This window comes from Lissotriton vulgaris, chromosome 6, assembly GCF_964263255.1.
Source record: "Lissotriton vulgaris chromosome 6, aLisVul1.2, whole genome shotgun sequence".
NCBI classification, from domain to species: Eukaryota; Metazoa; Chordata; class Amphibia; order Caudata; family Salamandridae; genus Lissotriton; species Lissotriton vulgaris.
The window spans coordinates 580603881-580620242 of NC_141694.1; the positions used below are offsets into that span (position 1 = coordinate 580603881).

At 41.1% G+C, this 16362-nt stretch overlaps 1 protein-coding gene across 1 annotated transcript in view; it reads left to right on the forward strand.

Annotated features, from left to right (window-relative positions):
* LOC147707671 (hormonally up-regulated neu tumor-associated kinase homolog A-like) overlaps positions 1 to 15525 on the forward strand; it is a 413280-nt gene extending 397755 nt beyond the window's left edge. The window contains exon 10 of the mRNA XM_086925234.1: positions 13564 to 15525. Within this exon, the coding sequence (XP_086781360.1) occupies positions 13564 to 14318 (755 nt within the window). The 3' untranslated portion in view covers positions 14319 to 15525. The remainder of the gene's footprint in view (positions 1 to 13563) is intronic.
* The last annotated feature ends 837 nt before the right edge of the window (positions 15526 to 16362 follow it).

The window sequence follows — 16362 nt, forward strand, 5'->3', positions numbered from 1 at the left end:
GCTTGTCACGCTACCCAAGCCCACTGGCACAAATGAGAAAGTCCAGACATTGGTAACCAATGCAGAAGGGGCTCACCTTTGAAGTTCAGTGGGAAGGGAACATTCTGTTGTGTCAGCTAGGAGTGAAGCTGAGGCTCTCAAGGGATCTCTTACCCGAGACAATATGAAGTCAGTATTTTGGATAGTCCCAGAATGCTGTGCAGGGTGGTTGGGATAGGGGCTGGGGTGGTATGGCATTTTAGAACTAGCCCTGGGTGCTAGGCTCCTAAAACCCCTGCACAGGGAAGAGATAATTGAAGCAACCCTTGACCTGGGAGCAAAGACAGTGAAAGAAAGTTCTGCTGGAAGGAGAAGTTACTTGATAACCGCCAAGGACGGACTACAAACTTTAACTTAAGCTAACTCACAGGACTAAGTTGGCTCTCTCCACCCATGGCCAGTGGCACTAGTCCCTTTATGCCCCTTGTGAATCAGTTGGGGGAAAGGACCTGAACTTAATTGCAGCTCTGGTGCCCTTGAAGATTCAAGGAGGCTCTGGGGCCCTGGGGATGCTGCAAGGATGGTGTAATACTTGCTGGTGGTAGAGCAGCTGTGCAAGATGCCCCCACCAAAATGAGAGGAGCAGGAGCAAGCCAGAGGACAGGTATGGCATAGGGAACCACAAAAATCCATCTCTCCACAACATGCCAGGAGGCCTGAATAAAATGCTCCTGGTAACTAAGGCTGGCCACCAAGAGCAAAAATAGTACAAGATTGACAAGACAGGCCTGACTGTGTTGGAGCTATGCAGTTTTAAAGAGAAGGAAAAACAAGAATAACCGGCACACAGCACTCCACCATCCTTACCTGGTGTCATTCCTAGAGTGGACTAGGGTGTCAGGGAGGGGTGTTGTCAAACTATTTAATTTCCTGGTAAGGGTGTGTGTGGGAAAGAGGACCCCATCTCCTGGGGCCCGCCACAATTACTGTTGTCCAAGGAGACTCTACCCCATGGACTCAAAGCAGAATGGTATGGGTTCATTTGTCCATGTATTGGCTTCTGTGGTGCCCCAGAATGAGCAGGGTGGCCCCTAATGATTTTCCTGAATGTCTGTGGGCTGCAGACGTTATAGTAGCCTTTTAGGCGTGATTTCTAAAATCTTGCCCCCAGTCTCAGAGTGTATTGAAATTATGTCACAGGAGAGGTTTCTGTTATTTCTAAGGACTCATAGAGTTCAAATGTTTGCTCTTGGGCTCCAGGGTGTTGGGACTCCGTGTGTTTGGTTCTATGGCTCCATTATGGGTCCTGTAAAAGCGAAAAACATGTTTTCAAAGTGAACTGCTTTACTAGTATTGATGATAAATACTGCAATGTTAATCCTCTTAATGAATGTATTTGAATATACTTTTTCCCATTGTTTCTATGCCTATACAATGATGAATCATAACATGTGGCTGTTTTCTTATTGTGACAACACCCTGACAATGCCTGTAGACCTGCCTTGTGTCTTGCTACACTCCAATATAATGTGATGATGCATCTGGTATTGCTGGGTGGAGAATTGAACTTATGGGATCTAGGACCCACTTGGCATGTCATCTGGAATTAGGGTGTCACTAAAGGTACATCCAACTCCCTGAATGTACATATTTGTATTTAATGTGTAATATTTAGTAGTGTGTGTATAATAAAAGTACTTAGCATCTTCAAAAGAAAAAGCACTGGCTGAACAATAATTTGCTGAGTGTTGTTGGTGCATGTCAGTGAATTGGGAATGCTAGACCACATACCACCCTTGAGTATTCCTTGGGCTGCTCTGCTTCACTGCCCTGAGAGAGCCAACTGTCTCAATGGGGTACTAACAGCCTCATTCATCAATCTCCCGTTTTGCGAGCCCCTAATAGCGATTCATAAGGAATCGCTATTAAGGACTTGCAAAACGGGATTCATGTAGGAATTGCTAAATAAATAGCGATTCCTACACAATCCTTATTTGCGTGTAGCAAATTGCTAATCGCAAATAAGGAATAACTCCCCATTCATTCCTATGGGCCAAAAGGCCCATAGGAATGAATGGGGAGTATTCCTTATTTGCGATTAGCAATTTGCTACTCGCAAATAAGATAGCGATTTAAAGGGTGCCAGGGGTGTCCAAAGGACACCCTGTAGCACCCCTTAAATGCAAATTGAAACAGGTGTTGCGCACACACATGTCCAAAGGACATGTGTGTGTGCAACATGCAACTTAGAAAAATGCTTTTAAAAGCATTTTTCTAAGTTTTTGCTATTTACCGAGAGGTCTGACCTCTCGGTAAATAGCGGCCCGAAATTGCGAATTAGCAATTTTAAAATGGTTGATGAATTGCATTTAAGGAATCTCAAATAGAGATTCCTTAAATGTAATTCCTCGCAATTTAGCGAATTAGCAATTACCGATTTTTGCATTTGGGATGATGAATCCCAAATGCAAAAATAGCGCTCGCAAAGGGCCAGATTCTCAGAATCTGACCCTTTGCGAGCCGATTTCGGCTTGATGAATCAGGCTGTTGGTTCCCAGTAGTAAGACAATTGCTGATCTATAACTTGTAAAGGACTCACATCCATTGCAACTAATAACAATATTTCTTACAAGTACCAAAGAGAGGAATTTCAATACCAGACAGATACAAGTTTGAAGAGTTGGTTTGAAGAGTTTCCTAAATGAAACTAACAGTGAATGGAAGAGAGGTTCATAAATTAGACTTTTTTTGAAAAATGGTTGGAGCATACACACAATTTTGGTTAGTTTGTTAAGAACGTAAGGGTCAAAACAGAGCTAAAACAGCAGCAAGATGTTTATTTGACACTCCACACAACATTGCCATTACATACAAGAACCAATCTAAAAACAGCATTGAAATTCCATAACAAAGTGTCCTCTGAAACAGGAGGATTATAAAAATGTACTCCCTCTAATAGACACCTGTGTGAGGGTGTTTGCCAATTGCTTTTCCAACCACTGAATGTGTTTAGCTGAGATTACTGATCTCTGTATTGACAATTCTGTAAGATTTACCTTGACTTGTGAGGGATGCTAAAAACGTATAGCTAGAAGTCACAGATACATTTGTTTAAATGGGACCTGTTGTCATGACTCATGGTAAAATCAGACGAGATTCTAATATGCTGGAAAGAAGAATATGGAAGAAAGGCAGAAAGAGAATGCTAATATTGTGGAGACTGCTGGGGCCAGATCATTGGAGGCTGGGCATGAGAGACAGGAGCCAGGTCTTACAGGTCAGATAGAGATTGACAGCCAATCTGATTTGCATCCCTGGTAAGTTAAGCATCCTGGTGGCAGTAGCAGGCTGCATCACAATTGCTTAGTTGTATGGTTCCCATTTACTGAGTTTAAACAGCGTTTCAGCACTGCCCTTAACCTTTGTTTTGGTTTACAAATGCCCGCCGTGTTTTCTACTTGTTGTGACTTTGTATTTCTCAGAAGATCAACTATCAAATTGACTTACACCTGCTGTATGATTCGATGCAATCACCACTTCTCAGCAGCTCTTGGTGCTTCAAAGCTTTGGGAAGGGTGCCGGGTACTTTCTGGGTTCATAGTCGGCATTCACCTATGGTCAGTCTGATTTGCTGTACCTTAGATGTGTGCAATTTCTTTAAAACGTCCATGAGAGAGAGTACACTTCCAAACCATAAAACATCTAACACCTGTGAAGCAAGCATTCTACCCCAGTGCATTTTCCTTTCTACTCTTTATCTGAATTTTCCATTGTTCCAGACTAGTAGCTCAGAGACTTTCTACTTATCAGCTTACTGGTATTACTTGGTGGTGACTGGTGGACTAACTTTGGAATTCTGCCCTTCCACATACCTCCAACTGGCAAACGTATTGGGGATGTGTAATCCTCTTTGGGGGCCCATCTAAAACTAGCATTTTTAGTTAGGAGTTTAGGATTCATGATAGATACTGATCTGCCACTGAGGCCTAAAACCTCGCCTGTTACACAAAAGTTGTATCTTCTGTCTGAAACAACTTAAAAAAATCTTGCATGTTAATCCTCATTTACTGCCTTAATTAAGACAGGGTTGACACTCTGTAATGAGAACAGAAGTGAGCAGTTCATGAAGACCGTACATGATCAAATTAAGCAGAATACAGCTTAATTTATTTGAAGTCAGCTCACCCTTTACTTCTGACATCATATTTATGATATATGTTTACTTTAGAACGCATTCAGACAGAGAGGAGCTGGCATTCCTTTTACACTGCATTAATTTAGGTAACTTCTGCCTTACCGGTATACCACCAAGGCTGTTCTTATGTAGTCATTGACAGTCGCTTCTGTTGCAGAATTCCGCTTAATTTTATCACATAGCCGTCGTCATGAGCTGCTCACTTCTATTCTCTCTTTTTTTATGAGATACCCTTACCCTTTAAGTTTGAAAAGGATTCTTTCTACACTTCTACACACTCACTTGGCGAAGTTTTTCTGGGACGTGGACCACTCTTTTAAGGATACGCTGCATGTGATCAAAAACTACAACTTATAAGCCCTTGGGTGTCATGGGATCATGCACCCTGACTTCAGGCACTTGGTTTTAACTATCTTTCTGAGGGCCAGCTATATCCTCATTCTTAAGGATATTTTTCCATAGTTCCAAATCATGGTTCTCTATGCTATCTTGTGACGCACCAACTAATACAAAAAAAACTTATTTTACTGTATTATATAGGGAATTGGCACCCTAACCCAGATCTTTTTCTATAATGAATGTGTAGGTGTTATTCATCATGGCTTCCTGATGAAGGCTGAAGGGATGAAATGCGTGTAGGTCACAATTGGCAAAAATCTACTAGCCATGCTGTGTTTGCACATGTTTCAGTTTCATTAGTTGAGCGGAATTGAATTTACCCCATCTGATTGTGACAAGCCATGAAAATTCAGAACGTTTGGCAAGTAATATAAAACGAAGTAAATGAGATCTTTATTGGGCTACTCTAATTCAATCCATGAGAAAGTTAATCAATACATATTATTGTTTAGTAAAACAATGAAGATGGATTTGTGTACCCCTTTAGGTTTGTTCTCCATAACAATTTACAAACCCACTGTTTCTGGAACATATCGCTCTTTTATAAGCACTAATAATCATAAAGAATGTATTTTGGATTATGTCGTATTGAATGTACATTAATCAGGTTTTTTGTATAACTTGGCTTTTTTGATACTATTAAATTGTTTTTGATATAGATCTGGATCTGGGTTTTCGTTTTTTCATTTGTTTGCCCATTTTTTCAACAGTTCCCTAAGTAATTATTTATACACTTGTTGTTTAATCCCTGATTTAGGAACCTATCTAGTTACAGGGGTACCCTCCTTTTTGTACAATTGTCAGTCCCTTTTTCTCCACCATCCTAAGAAATGTAACAAGTGCACAATTAACTCTTTGGTCCAGGGCCGGACTGGGAACCAAATCCAGCCCGGCAAAGGGCTCGGGTACCCCCTCCTCCCCCGAGCTCTTTGCCAGCTATGCTGCAAAAACGGCCCTGTAACAAAAGCGGCCCCCACGGGCCCAAAACCAGCCCCAACCCATGCGGCACACGGGGGGATTGCTCGGTGCCCGCTACAGCCAGTCCGGCCCTGCTTAGGTCCATAGGATTAGAACACAAAACAGGGGCCACTTTACATGATCTTATCACTCTCTTGATAAAGTCTTTGTGTAGGATTTTCTGATGACCATTCAGAGAAGCTTTGCAGAGACACAAAACATGAATAATGTCCTCTGGTGCTTCTTTTCCTTTCCAAGGCAGATATTGTTTTGATACAGGTGGTATCCCGAGTCCAAAGTTTGAAAGCTGCTCCTTGTTGTAATTGCTATAAGGTATCTCTAAATATCGTTGGGGATGCCTATGTGTAGTTGCTGAGTGTTAGCCTTCCATGGCTCTTCCTTGCCAATGACTCCTTGTCACACCAAAGAGACAGTACTTGGTATTTAGTTTTATTATTCTTTCCAGCTCACCTTATATTAGGTTTCGCAGACTATGTGAATGAGTGGCCAAGGGTGATGAGTGACATTTTTAAGAAAGGTCTCATAGGAGAGCAGTCCCTCCCCTATATTTCCAGCCAGAGGTGGTGGCCCAAGGAGCTCTCCTTAGAGAATATAAGGGTTTAGTAGCAGTTCACTAAAGCCCCCTGCCTGCCCAAAGTTTGTTTTACCAGGCCAAACTCCAACCTAATTTCTGCAGGAGACGTGTATACCGTCAAGTGGAAAATATATATTTAAAGATTTTTGAGACTGTGTTTTCCAGTACAGTGATGTCCTGGTCCCTCAGAGCCTCACCCCAATAGGCCAACATAGGGAGAATTTTGGCTTGTGCTACCTGCAGGATCAGACAGAGCAGAGAACCCTTCATCTTCCTGCGCAGCAAGTCCAGACCATCCCCAAGTGTTTTGCCTTTTCTTTTTATTTCTTCGATTTGAACTGCGAACCTTCCATTACAATTAAATAGTACTTCAAGATTTTTGTACACATTGGCTTGTTCCACCTTTTTGTTTCCCTGCTGCCAAATGTAGTTGTTTAATTGTTTCCCTTGCAATGTATGAGGTTTTTCATGGTTATGGTCAACCCACTGTTATTGGAGCATTCTAAGATTGCGTACAAAAGATGTTGCAGCCCCACTGTTGTCCTACTGGCCTAAACTATATCATCTGCGTACAGCATATTTGAAAGTAAAATTCCTCCCAATTTTGGAGCATGATTTGACTTTGTTTAATAAGGGATGTAGATCTGAGAAGAACAGGTTAAAAAGAGTTGGGTCCGGCACACAGCCTTGTTTTAGTCCTACCCTTTTTTTTATGATTGTAGTCAAACACTCTTTTTATTCTTCAGCATACACTCACCCACAACGCATTGTCTCATATGCAACATTAACCACACCGTACCACCTCTTCACATATGACATAGTTTCTGTCTAGATTAAGCCCACAAGGGTCCTAGTACGTGTAACATAAATTTGCTACACCTTCCAGAACATTACAAAAATCAAATTTCTTCAATCACTCGGCAAATTGATTGCACTTGTCGGCCGGACCCAATGATCCGAAATAACTGAGGTGTGCATTGATTGGACAACTGTGATATATGTTCAGGTGTTTGAGCAGGTCTGGCTGGCAAGGATGCCTCACACATGGTTTCAGGACTCATCAAGTATTACAGGAGGTGTTTGAAATATTATGTGTCCTGAGTGATTTATTGTCCAGGACGATGTGCTGTTAGTATGTGTCCTGTGCATGCCCAAACCTGTATAGGAGCAGTGGCAACAGGAGTGTCCATTTTCTGTCTTCATTTCTGTTTAACCAATGCCCAGTATCCTTTGTCAAAGGATGTCTCTTGGGCATAATGATGCTGATCGATAATTGTTTTCATTTTCCTTTTTTGAGTTGCTTCATTGTCTCGAACTTCGTTAGTATCCACTGAATGACCCAAGTTCCATTGGGGTAATCTTGTTCTGAAGGCTCTCCCAAATAGCAAGGTGGCTGGACTTTCACCATTTGTGGAGTGAGGAGTTGATCAATAGACCCAGAGGGTCTGGCACATAGCTTGGTTAAAATCAATTCCTTCCATGGATTCTTGTTGGATGACTCTCTTAAGTGTGCCCAAGAATCTTTCATTTACACCATTTTCTTGGGGCCGTAGAGGTGTTCTCTTTAGGTGTTTGAAGTTGAGATGGACAAGAAACTCTTTGAACTCTTTGCTGTTAAAGGTTGGGCCATTATCAGAATTGAGAATTTTACAGACTGCCCCATGTTGCAAAAATGTAATCAAGTCATTCTAAGACCTTGCCATGGGTTGATGAGGATAGGTTTTCCACCAAAGGAAAACACAAATATTCCTCAATGACTACCATGAGATGGTGTCCATTTCCTAGAGGTCCAAAGACCTTTTAGCATAAGCAGGAAGCATCGTCACTGGGTGTTGCACTACATTAGGAGACAAACAATTGCAAATTTGGCAAATTTTTAGCTCCTTCGCAACTCACTCATGTAGTTGAGGGAACCACACTCGATCTTGTAGGACTGTGTTGGTGACTACAATACCATGGTGTTCTTCATGGGCCCGCTCGATGACCCGCTGTCTTAAGCTTTCATGCATGACGATTCTCAAGCCTCTCAGTATTACACCTTCTTTAGTGATGGCTAACTCATCCAGCATATTTTAAACCTTTAAATTTGGCAAGAGTCCAGGTACTTCTCCTCTATGATTGTATGGCAATAAGCTCTTTAACGGTGATCATGTCCTTAAGGGCATTGGTGGCAGCAATGATTTGCTCCACCAATTGAGCCGCTGGTGTGCAGGATCTAAAGATACATTTGAGATATGCTCCAGCTGTCTTGGATGTTGAACAGAGACAATGTAGCGGCACTCGTAAATAGTAATCTGCTGGATTTTTGATTCTTCCCTGGTTTGTGCTCAATTTCATAGTTGTACTCTTGCAGTCTTAACTCCCACCTCTCAATGCATGGGAGCATCTTAGCCTTCGGGTCCATGGAAATTGTGAGTAATGCTTGGTGATTTGTGATGACAGTGAATCGTTTTCCATAGAGGAATATATGACAAAGTTCACAGGCCCACACCACAGCCAGACTCTTCTTCTCCAGCTGAGATTAGGCATGCTCTGTCTCAGACAGGCTCCGACTGGCATAGGCAACAATGTGTCTCTGAGCATTTGGATGGCAAGTGTGTTGAGCAAGGATTGCCCCATTGTGTTGAACAAGGATTGCCCATATCTTGCATCAACCATTCAATATGTAACTTGGGGTCAAAGTTGGCGATTTCAGTTACATTTTCAATCACATGCTTAATGCCTCTGAAACTCCTGTTGCATTCTTGAGACCATCGAAATTATACATTTTGTTTTTTCAAGTCTGTTAATGGATTGCTCATTGTAGCAAAGTTGCAAATGTATCTTGGCCCATAACTGGCCATGCTTAGAAAGGATGGCAGCATGGCAACTTCTTTGGGGTAGAGGGCAAGTGGATGATTGTGCTTGAGGCTTGTCTGGTGTGATTCCCTCTCTGCAGAATATATATGCTTAAAAAACTCAAGTTTGGTTTTGTGGAATTCACACTTTTCAGCATTTAGAGTGAGACCAGCATAAACAAGTAACAGGCACACCTGGTTAAGGGCTTTATCCTGTTCTCTTTGTGTTCTCCCAAAAACCATTATGTGATTGCTTTAATTGACAGCCTGTGTAATAGGTTGGATAAGTCATCAAAAAACATCCAGACATATTTCAGCAGCTGAGGATACTCCAAAAATCAGTCTCTAATATCTGAACAAATCACCATGAGTTGAAAAAGTAGTATTGAATATGCAGTTCTCCTCCAGTTCAAGTTGATGTTATCCTTTATTCATGTTAAGATGGGAGAATGCTTTGGCTCCGTTCAATTGCATGATCATGTCCGCTTTGTGTGGACTAAGGTCTCTCTCCCTCTCAATGACTTTGTTTGCCTGGTGCATATCAACTTAGTTGCTCATTGCTCCTCTACTGTCCTTTTTGTGGTACAACTACTACTATGGGCGATACCCAGGGCATGGGGCCTGTGGAACATTCAATGATGTCAGGCTTTAAAAGCACTTTCAACACTTTCTCCATATTTTCCTATAAATGGAAAGCAACTCTACAGTTTTGCTGAGCAACAGGGTGAATGTCTTCATTGATAAATGAAGCTGTACTTTCATTTTTTTGTGTTTTCCAAGGCCATGAAACAAGAATGGAAATCAGCTTGTGATCTCAGACTGAGCACAGAGTTTGTGATTGAGGGATATTAACCCCATGTCAGCAGCGGTGGCAAAACTGAGCAAACAGGCACTCCATGAAGTCCCTTCTAGAACATGAATAGTGGCTTCTTCAGATGTCTTTATGAGTCCCATAGTTACTGTGAATGACCCTTGGCTTTGTTGTGTCTAAGAAGTGGCCCAAGTGTATACCTTCATGGCTGATGGAGTTAGGCAAGGCACAGGGGATACGGCATTAAACATTTTCACAGGCACAATATTAATTGACGCACTACTGTCTATGATGCCATTTACTGGGTATTGTTCACTTTCAATGTGATTCTGGGACAATGTCCAAATGAATCTTGTCACTTTGTGTGTTGTTTTCTTTCAACTAGCCAACCCCACGTGTGCACGCTGTCCTTTGGTAGACATCATCAGTGCACACCCAAGTTTTTCGCTGGTACTTGATAGTGATATTAAAGAGGCTTTGTACAATGAGATTGATGATAATTGATTTTGCCTGGTTTCCATTTTTCATAGCGGATGTTGCTTTTTAGATTTGTGGGCACAGCAAGAGTGCTTCTGAATGTTTTCATGTCCATCTTTTCTTTCCATCATTGTGCACTTGATTTTTCTTTATCTCGGCACACAATTATGAAATGACTCTTTTTTTCACAGCCTTTGTAAACCTGTCGAATGGCTGGACATTGACCTTCATGTGGAAACCAAAATCCACAATTGAAGCATTATTTTGATTTATTTAAAGATGTCGACTTATGTGCATCTTGATTTGCTTACTTTTCATGGCCAGGGATGATTCCTTGTGGGTTGTTCTTATTTCCATATCAGCAGCATGTCGGTCTGCTCTCATTCTTCTGCTCTCAAAGCCATCAGCACTTTTTTCCAAGCTTTGTGTTTTTCTCAACATGTGCCTTCTAAATGAATCTGGGGCCCCATTAGGTAAAGGGGGCACTTTCCCTGTTTGCACCCATCACACCTTAAAACTGGTGCGCTGGGCACAAACACGGAAGTGCGCCCTATTATATAGAAAGCCCTGCCCTCAGGCCAGCCACAAACTTGTGCCTCCCTGGGGAGGCACATTCAAGTGAAATACAAAGCGGCTTTGAAGCAGCATCTCTGTAATTCACTGCAACTCGCCTGCACTTTTAAAGGAGAATAGAGGGTCCCTTGCAGCCGGGTGCAGTGAGTGACTGCACCTAACAGCAAGGGGAAGTCTGGGGGTCCCATAGGACCCTCTTTCCCCCCTCCAGAGGGATGCTATCAGGGGGCACATTCACAGTGCACCACCTTTTAGGGTACGTATTGTCAGTGCACCCCCTCACAGCTTCTTTGCCTCTGCGCCCATTTCCATAATACGGAGCAGGCACAGAAACAAAGGGATTCCCTCATTTACATGGGGCCACACCCCCACGCAAATGAGGGAACAGACTCTTGAGAAAGCACTGGTGCTGTATGTGTGCCAGTACTCTAAGTATTACAGAAGGGGCCACTCAAGACTCTGTGGCCCCCAATGTAAAACTAAAAAGCCTCAGGGCGCTCAAAGCGGGCGCAAATGCCCATTGCGCCCCCAGGGCACTTTGTGTAATAAAGCCCCTAAAAGGCAGCAATTAATAACTCTGAAGCTCATGGCTTCTGGGTTGGTGAAATCACAGAACTTGCAATGAGTGTATCAAGTCTTTCAACCAATTTGCCCATTGTTTCACCAACCTGTTGTTGTGTGTGGTTGAAGATAAAACTTTCAAAGTTTACATTCGGAATTGGCTTGAACTTAGCCTCCAATGCTTCACATACCTTTTTAGTATGATTTTGCATCAGTCTGTGAAACTTTCTGTAGCACTTCTTTCACTCGATCAACTGCTAGGTTTCGATTTTGGTGGGCATTTTGAATGCGCTCCTCTTTAGAGCCTTCACTTGTTTCTTTGGCTGTGTATGTGCTGGAGAAGGTCTTTGACTTCACACGTACCAGTGGCAGACTACTTTGTATCGATTTGAGGCACACATGGCATGCACAAGCAGTTTGCTGTATTGTTGCAAACTCTCAGGGAGAGCAGTCTTGCTTCCTTAGGGGCACGGATGCCCTACTTATCGCCAGATGTAGCGTCTTCCCAACCTGGGATTGTGCAAATGAATTTTGCCACACAGGAGCTGTAGTGAAACACTTCTTTACTTTTCAGCATACACTCACTCACCACGCATGATCTCATACTCAACATTACCCACACCCTAACATCTCCCTCCAAATGACAAAGTTCCTGTTCGCCCTAGAGCCACACAAGTCCTAATGAGTGTAACATCAATATGCTACAGGCGGGACCTAAGGAGAGACCAACTACGCTTCTCAGAGTGAAACCTGAGCTACAAACATCCTGTGTTGCCTTGGACAACCATTAGAATTTAGAGATTAATCCAGTACAATTGCAAGCTAAACAGTGACTCATGTTGGTTAAAAGAAAGTTACGCACTGGGAAATGAAAGATATACACACTCTGCTTTCAGGGCACAGATGCCATAACGCCAAATGCCATAACAAACATCACCAGGTACAATGCACGTACTGAATAAAATTAACAACAACAGGTTTCCTCTGCACATGCTCTGAGGGAGAGGTGATCGGATATGAAGAGGAGTGACAAGGACGATGGCATGCCTCAGGCACTCACATCATCATTTTGTATGTTCTTTTCAGCTCATAGTCTCCATCCTGTAAATAGTTAATAAAGTTCCTGTTATGTATACTGGTCTTGCAGGAGTGCCAATGATTTGTCATGACAACACACAATTGTCTTTGTGTACCTTCACATAAATCTTTAACTCTTCAATGTGCTGTGAATTCCACAGCAAGCAGCCAACTAATAATTTCAGTCAGTTTTGTGAAAACCACTAGTATTACCGGTAAAAACTGTAAATTTTCACAACAATAAGGACCATGGATTTATTTCTTTTCCTGAGTACTACACCAATACAGTTTTCTTCAAGGCAATTCATGTAAGGGCTAACAAATACTGTAGACTTCAATAAATGTATCTCAGATACTTGAAGATGAAATTATGACCCCTTGCAAAAGTGGATGGTTGCTTTTTGGGCATTATTTTTTTGGCTACCCCTCTTCTCCAACTCCTTCCATAACACATAGGTCCATCCTTTGTTGATATTGGTTCTTCACTTCTTGTTCTCCTTTGGTACTGAAAGCAACATGTTCACAAAAAACCCATTCAAGGTTTTCGCTCTCTCTGGTTTTTTTTCAGCAAAACACATTCTGCGGACAATGTCATGTTTGCTGAAAGTAAAATAAATATCAATGTAAACTGTAAAGAAAATAAAGTTTGTTTTAAATTTGCACAAAGTAATGTGTAGGAATTTGTAGAATGCCTTCGGTGACAATCTCACATTTAACAATAAGCTTAGGATTTATGGAACCCAGGAGGTTCTAGAGTTCTTCTTCAACCACTTCTTATTATGAGCAAGACTTTCGGAGACTGCAAGAAAATTCAGAAGACTCAAGACATTTGAACACTATTAAAGTATTATAACAAAAGAATAGATGAATGATACACAGAAGGAAATAAGAATAGGACTCCACATAAGAAGCTGAAAGCTAAAACTTGCAGTAAAGTATGTATTCACTAGATGACTATTTGCAAATGTTTGTATGCACTTTGTTTTACTACTCTAAATGTAATTCGCAGTATAGCTGTCTGATAGGAATGTAGCACTGTCAATATATTCTCCTGTAAATGTTGCATAGAACATAATAATAAACAGTTCTTTTTTCTTTTCAGTTTCAAAGTTTGCAGGCAGAGAATTTATTCACCTAGAACCACCAAAATCTAATGAAAGGAACTTGTTAGCTACTCCTATACGTCAGGCACCTACTGATGAACTTGAGCATTTGGATGGTAACATCGATCAAGTCGATGTCAAGAATTCAGATTCTCAAAACAAAGAAAAAAGTATTTTTGTTATTAAACCAACTTTATCAGCCAGCCAACCAACTCAGAAGTCAGTAGCATCATGTCCTGGTAAAGGTGAAAAGAAATCCCTTACCCGGAACTCCTATGTGCCAGAAGAGGACACACACTTCAAAGATCTTCTGAAAGGTGTGGATGACAACATGGTGATCCCCACTTGGCGTTACCAAGACAAAGAAGGCCTGAGCCTTGCAATTACTGAGCCTCCGCAGCTTTCCCCTCTGCCTCGACTTCGGCAAACTGCCCTTCGAGACAGCATAACAAAAAGGATTCCATGGGTTGGGATGCCGCAGCATTCGACAAGTGGAATCCCACATGTCTTACCAGCAGGCACAAGACCACCAATTTTTCCAATGCCCCGCCAACAAACACTTATGGTAAGGAGTTTAAGGCAGTCTAAAGAAAAACAACGGATTCCTTTCAGCAACAATATCAGGATGAAGAGAAATATGGTGCAGCTGAAGCACACGCATAAGTCAGTAGATCTCAACCTTCCATTGTTGTCTCCACCATTTCAGTCAAAGTCAGACAAAAAGAATGAGATCTTAAGGCTGGATTTTGTATGAACTCGGTGTCTCTTGTACTTATCTGCAGTGGGATTATTTTCACAGTGCTACAGAAACACAGCACAGACCAGGTGATACAATGAGAAATGTTTACATCATCACATGAAAAGATTACAAAAACTCGAACATATGCCTAACTATAAATAAGTAATAACCAATGATTATAAGAGAAGAATTGCTATTGAGAACTTGATCAAATGCCACTAAACTCTCAAAGATCATAACATAATTATCAGAGAAATATCTCCACAATTGTGTTTTTGTGTATTATTCATATTGCTGTATTTGGAAACAATCGACTAACATTTTATATTTCTGACCAATATTTTATTTTCTATGTTTTTAAAGCTATGACAAATGCATATATTCTTTTTGTATGGAGTAAGGCAGTATAACATTGATTTAGGCTACGAAAGATGTAATCTATTCACAATATTGTAACACTATAGTGGGTCAACTGTTTATAAATATTTTTTAACCCTTGCGAACCATTTTCTACAGACTTGTATTTTTACATTTTTATTTCCCCGACTGAAGATATGACTTATAGTCTGTTTTTGACTGCCTAAATCTATTTCCATTATGTTCTATTTTTTTAATACCTGAGGTCACAGACTGTAACGTTTACAACATAAATGTTTACTCTTGAAACCAAAAACATAGGTTGTAGTCACTCCCTAACAACACAACATGATGCGTATAGCATGATGTTAAGAGCCCTTCCTCTCTTCCAGCTTTCACACCGAATTTTGAACCTTGTAGTAGTACATTTCAAAGTATGACAGTTGCATGACAAATACATGTTTCTTTAGCCCAAATTCTCATGTCTTATTTCATTATGGTCACTGTAGTTAGGTATGTTTTAAACATTACTTCACAAATTGCTCAAATGCAACTCCTAAAGGATATATTTCTCTGTTTAGTGGTCAGCTGAGTTGTGTAGTAGTGGGAGTTTGTAAAGAGTCAAGCAAGCCATAGAGCAAAAAAATTCTGGTAAATAAAAGTCTTACTTCACGTAGAAAATGTCCCCAGGTATAGTCACCAAAAAATAATTAAATCCAAAAGACTGAAGGCCAAAACTCCTTTGAAGAAGATACTGAAATGCAATAAACAGAATGAATCAGTGTTGTATACTGTCTTCTTGTACATTGTAGAAGGCACTTTAATGGACTTGATTGTCTAAATAAAGTATTTGAAACTTGAACTTATATTGTTTTCTAGGGTCGCTATTATATGTCTATTTATTAAACATGGAGTCTTTTGAATTATTCTGGTTCGATTACAAGATAGGCCTAACTACAATGCCTGAAGAAATTTCAAAATGTTACGGAACACATAACCTTTCTGATTATTCACAGCAAAAAATAATGGTACATAGAAACAATAAAAGTCTAGGCATTGCGTTGATATTGTGCTTTATAGCAAAATTTACTTACAAACATCAGATAACCTATTTGATATTTTACATATGGCACTACATCATTGACAATACGTTTATCCTTCCTCACTTCTTACCTTTCTTTGAGGACATTACATGCAGATATTTCTCAGTTCATGACCAGCATGAAAGTCCCCCCTCTAGGGAGTTCACGGACCTGTTAACTGGTCTCAATTTCTGTCAGCATATCCACACTGCTACTCATGTCAAGGGCCACATCCTGGACCAGTTGTGGTCATTAAATCAGGAAGTTTTAAATCTACAGATCTCCCCTTGCGTCTGGTCAGATCATTTTTTTATTTTTTTTACCGTACCCAAAAATCCAGCTTCTAAAGTATGTCCTACTGAGCCTCCACTGATCCTCAATTGGGGCCGAGTAGATATCCCTTTGCTTTGTAATTCGCTGGCTTCCACGACTCCTTCCCCTCTTGGGCCGCCACGTTCTCCTTTGTCTGTTCATGCCCAGGCGGATAATATCCACACCTGGCTAGCAGAAGCCCGGGACTCCTTTTCCCCATTAAAGTAACTTAGAAACAAATGCCCTCATGATGCTCAGCATTGGTTTTCTAAGGACTTGATAGACATGAAGCTTGCCCTTCGACAAAC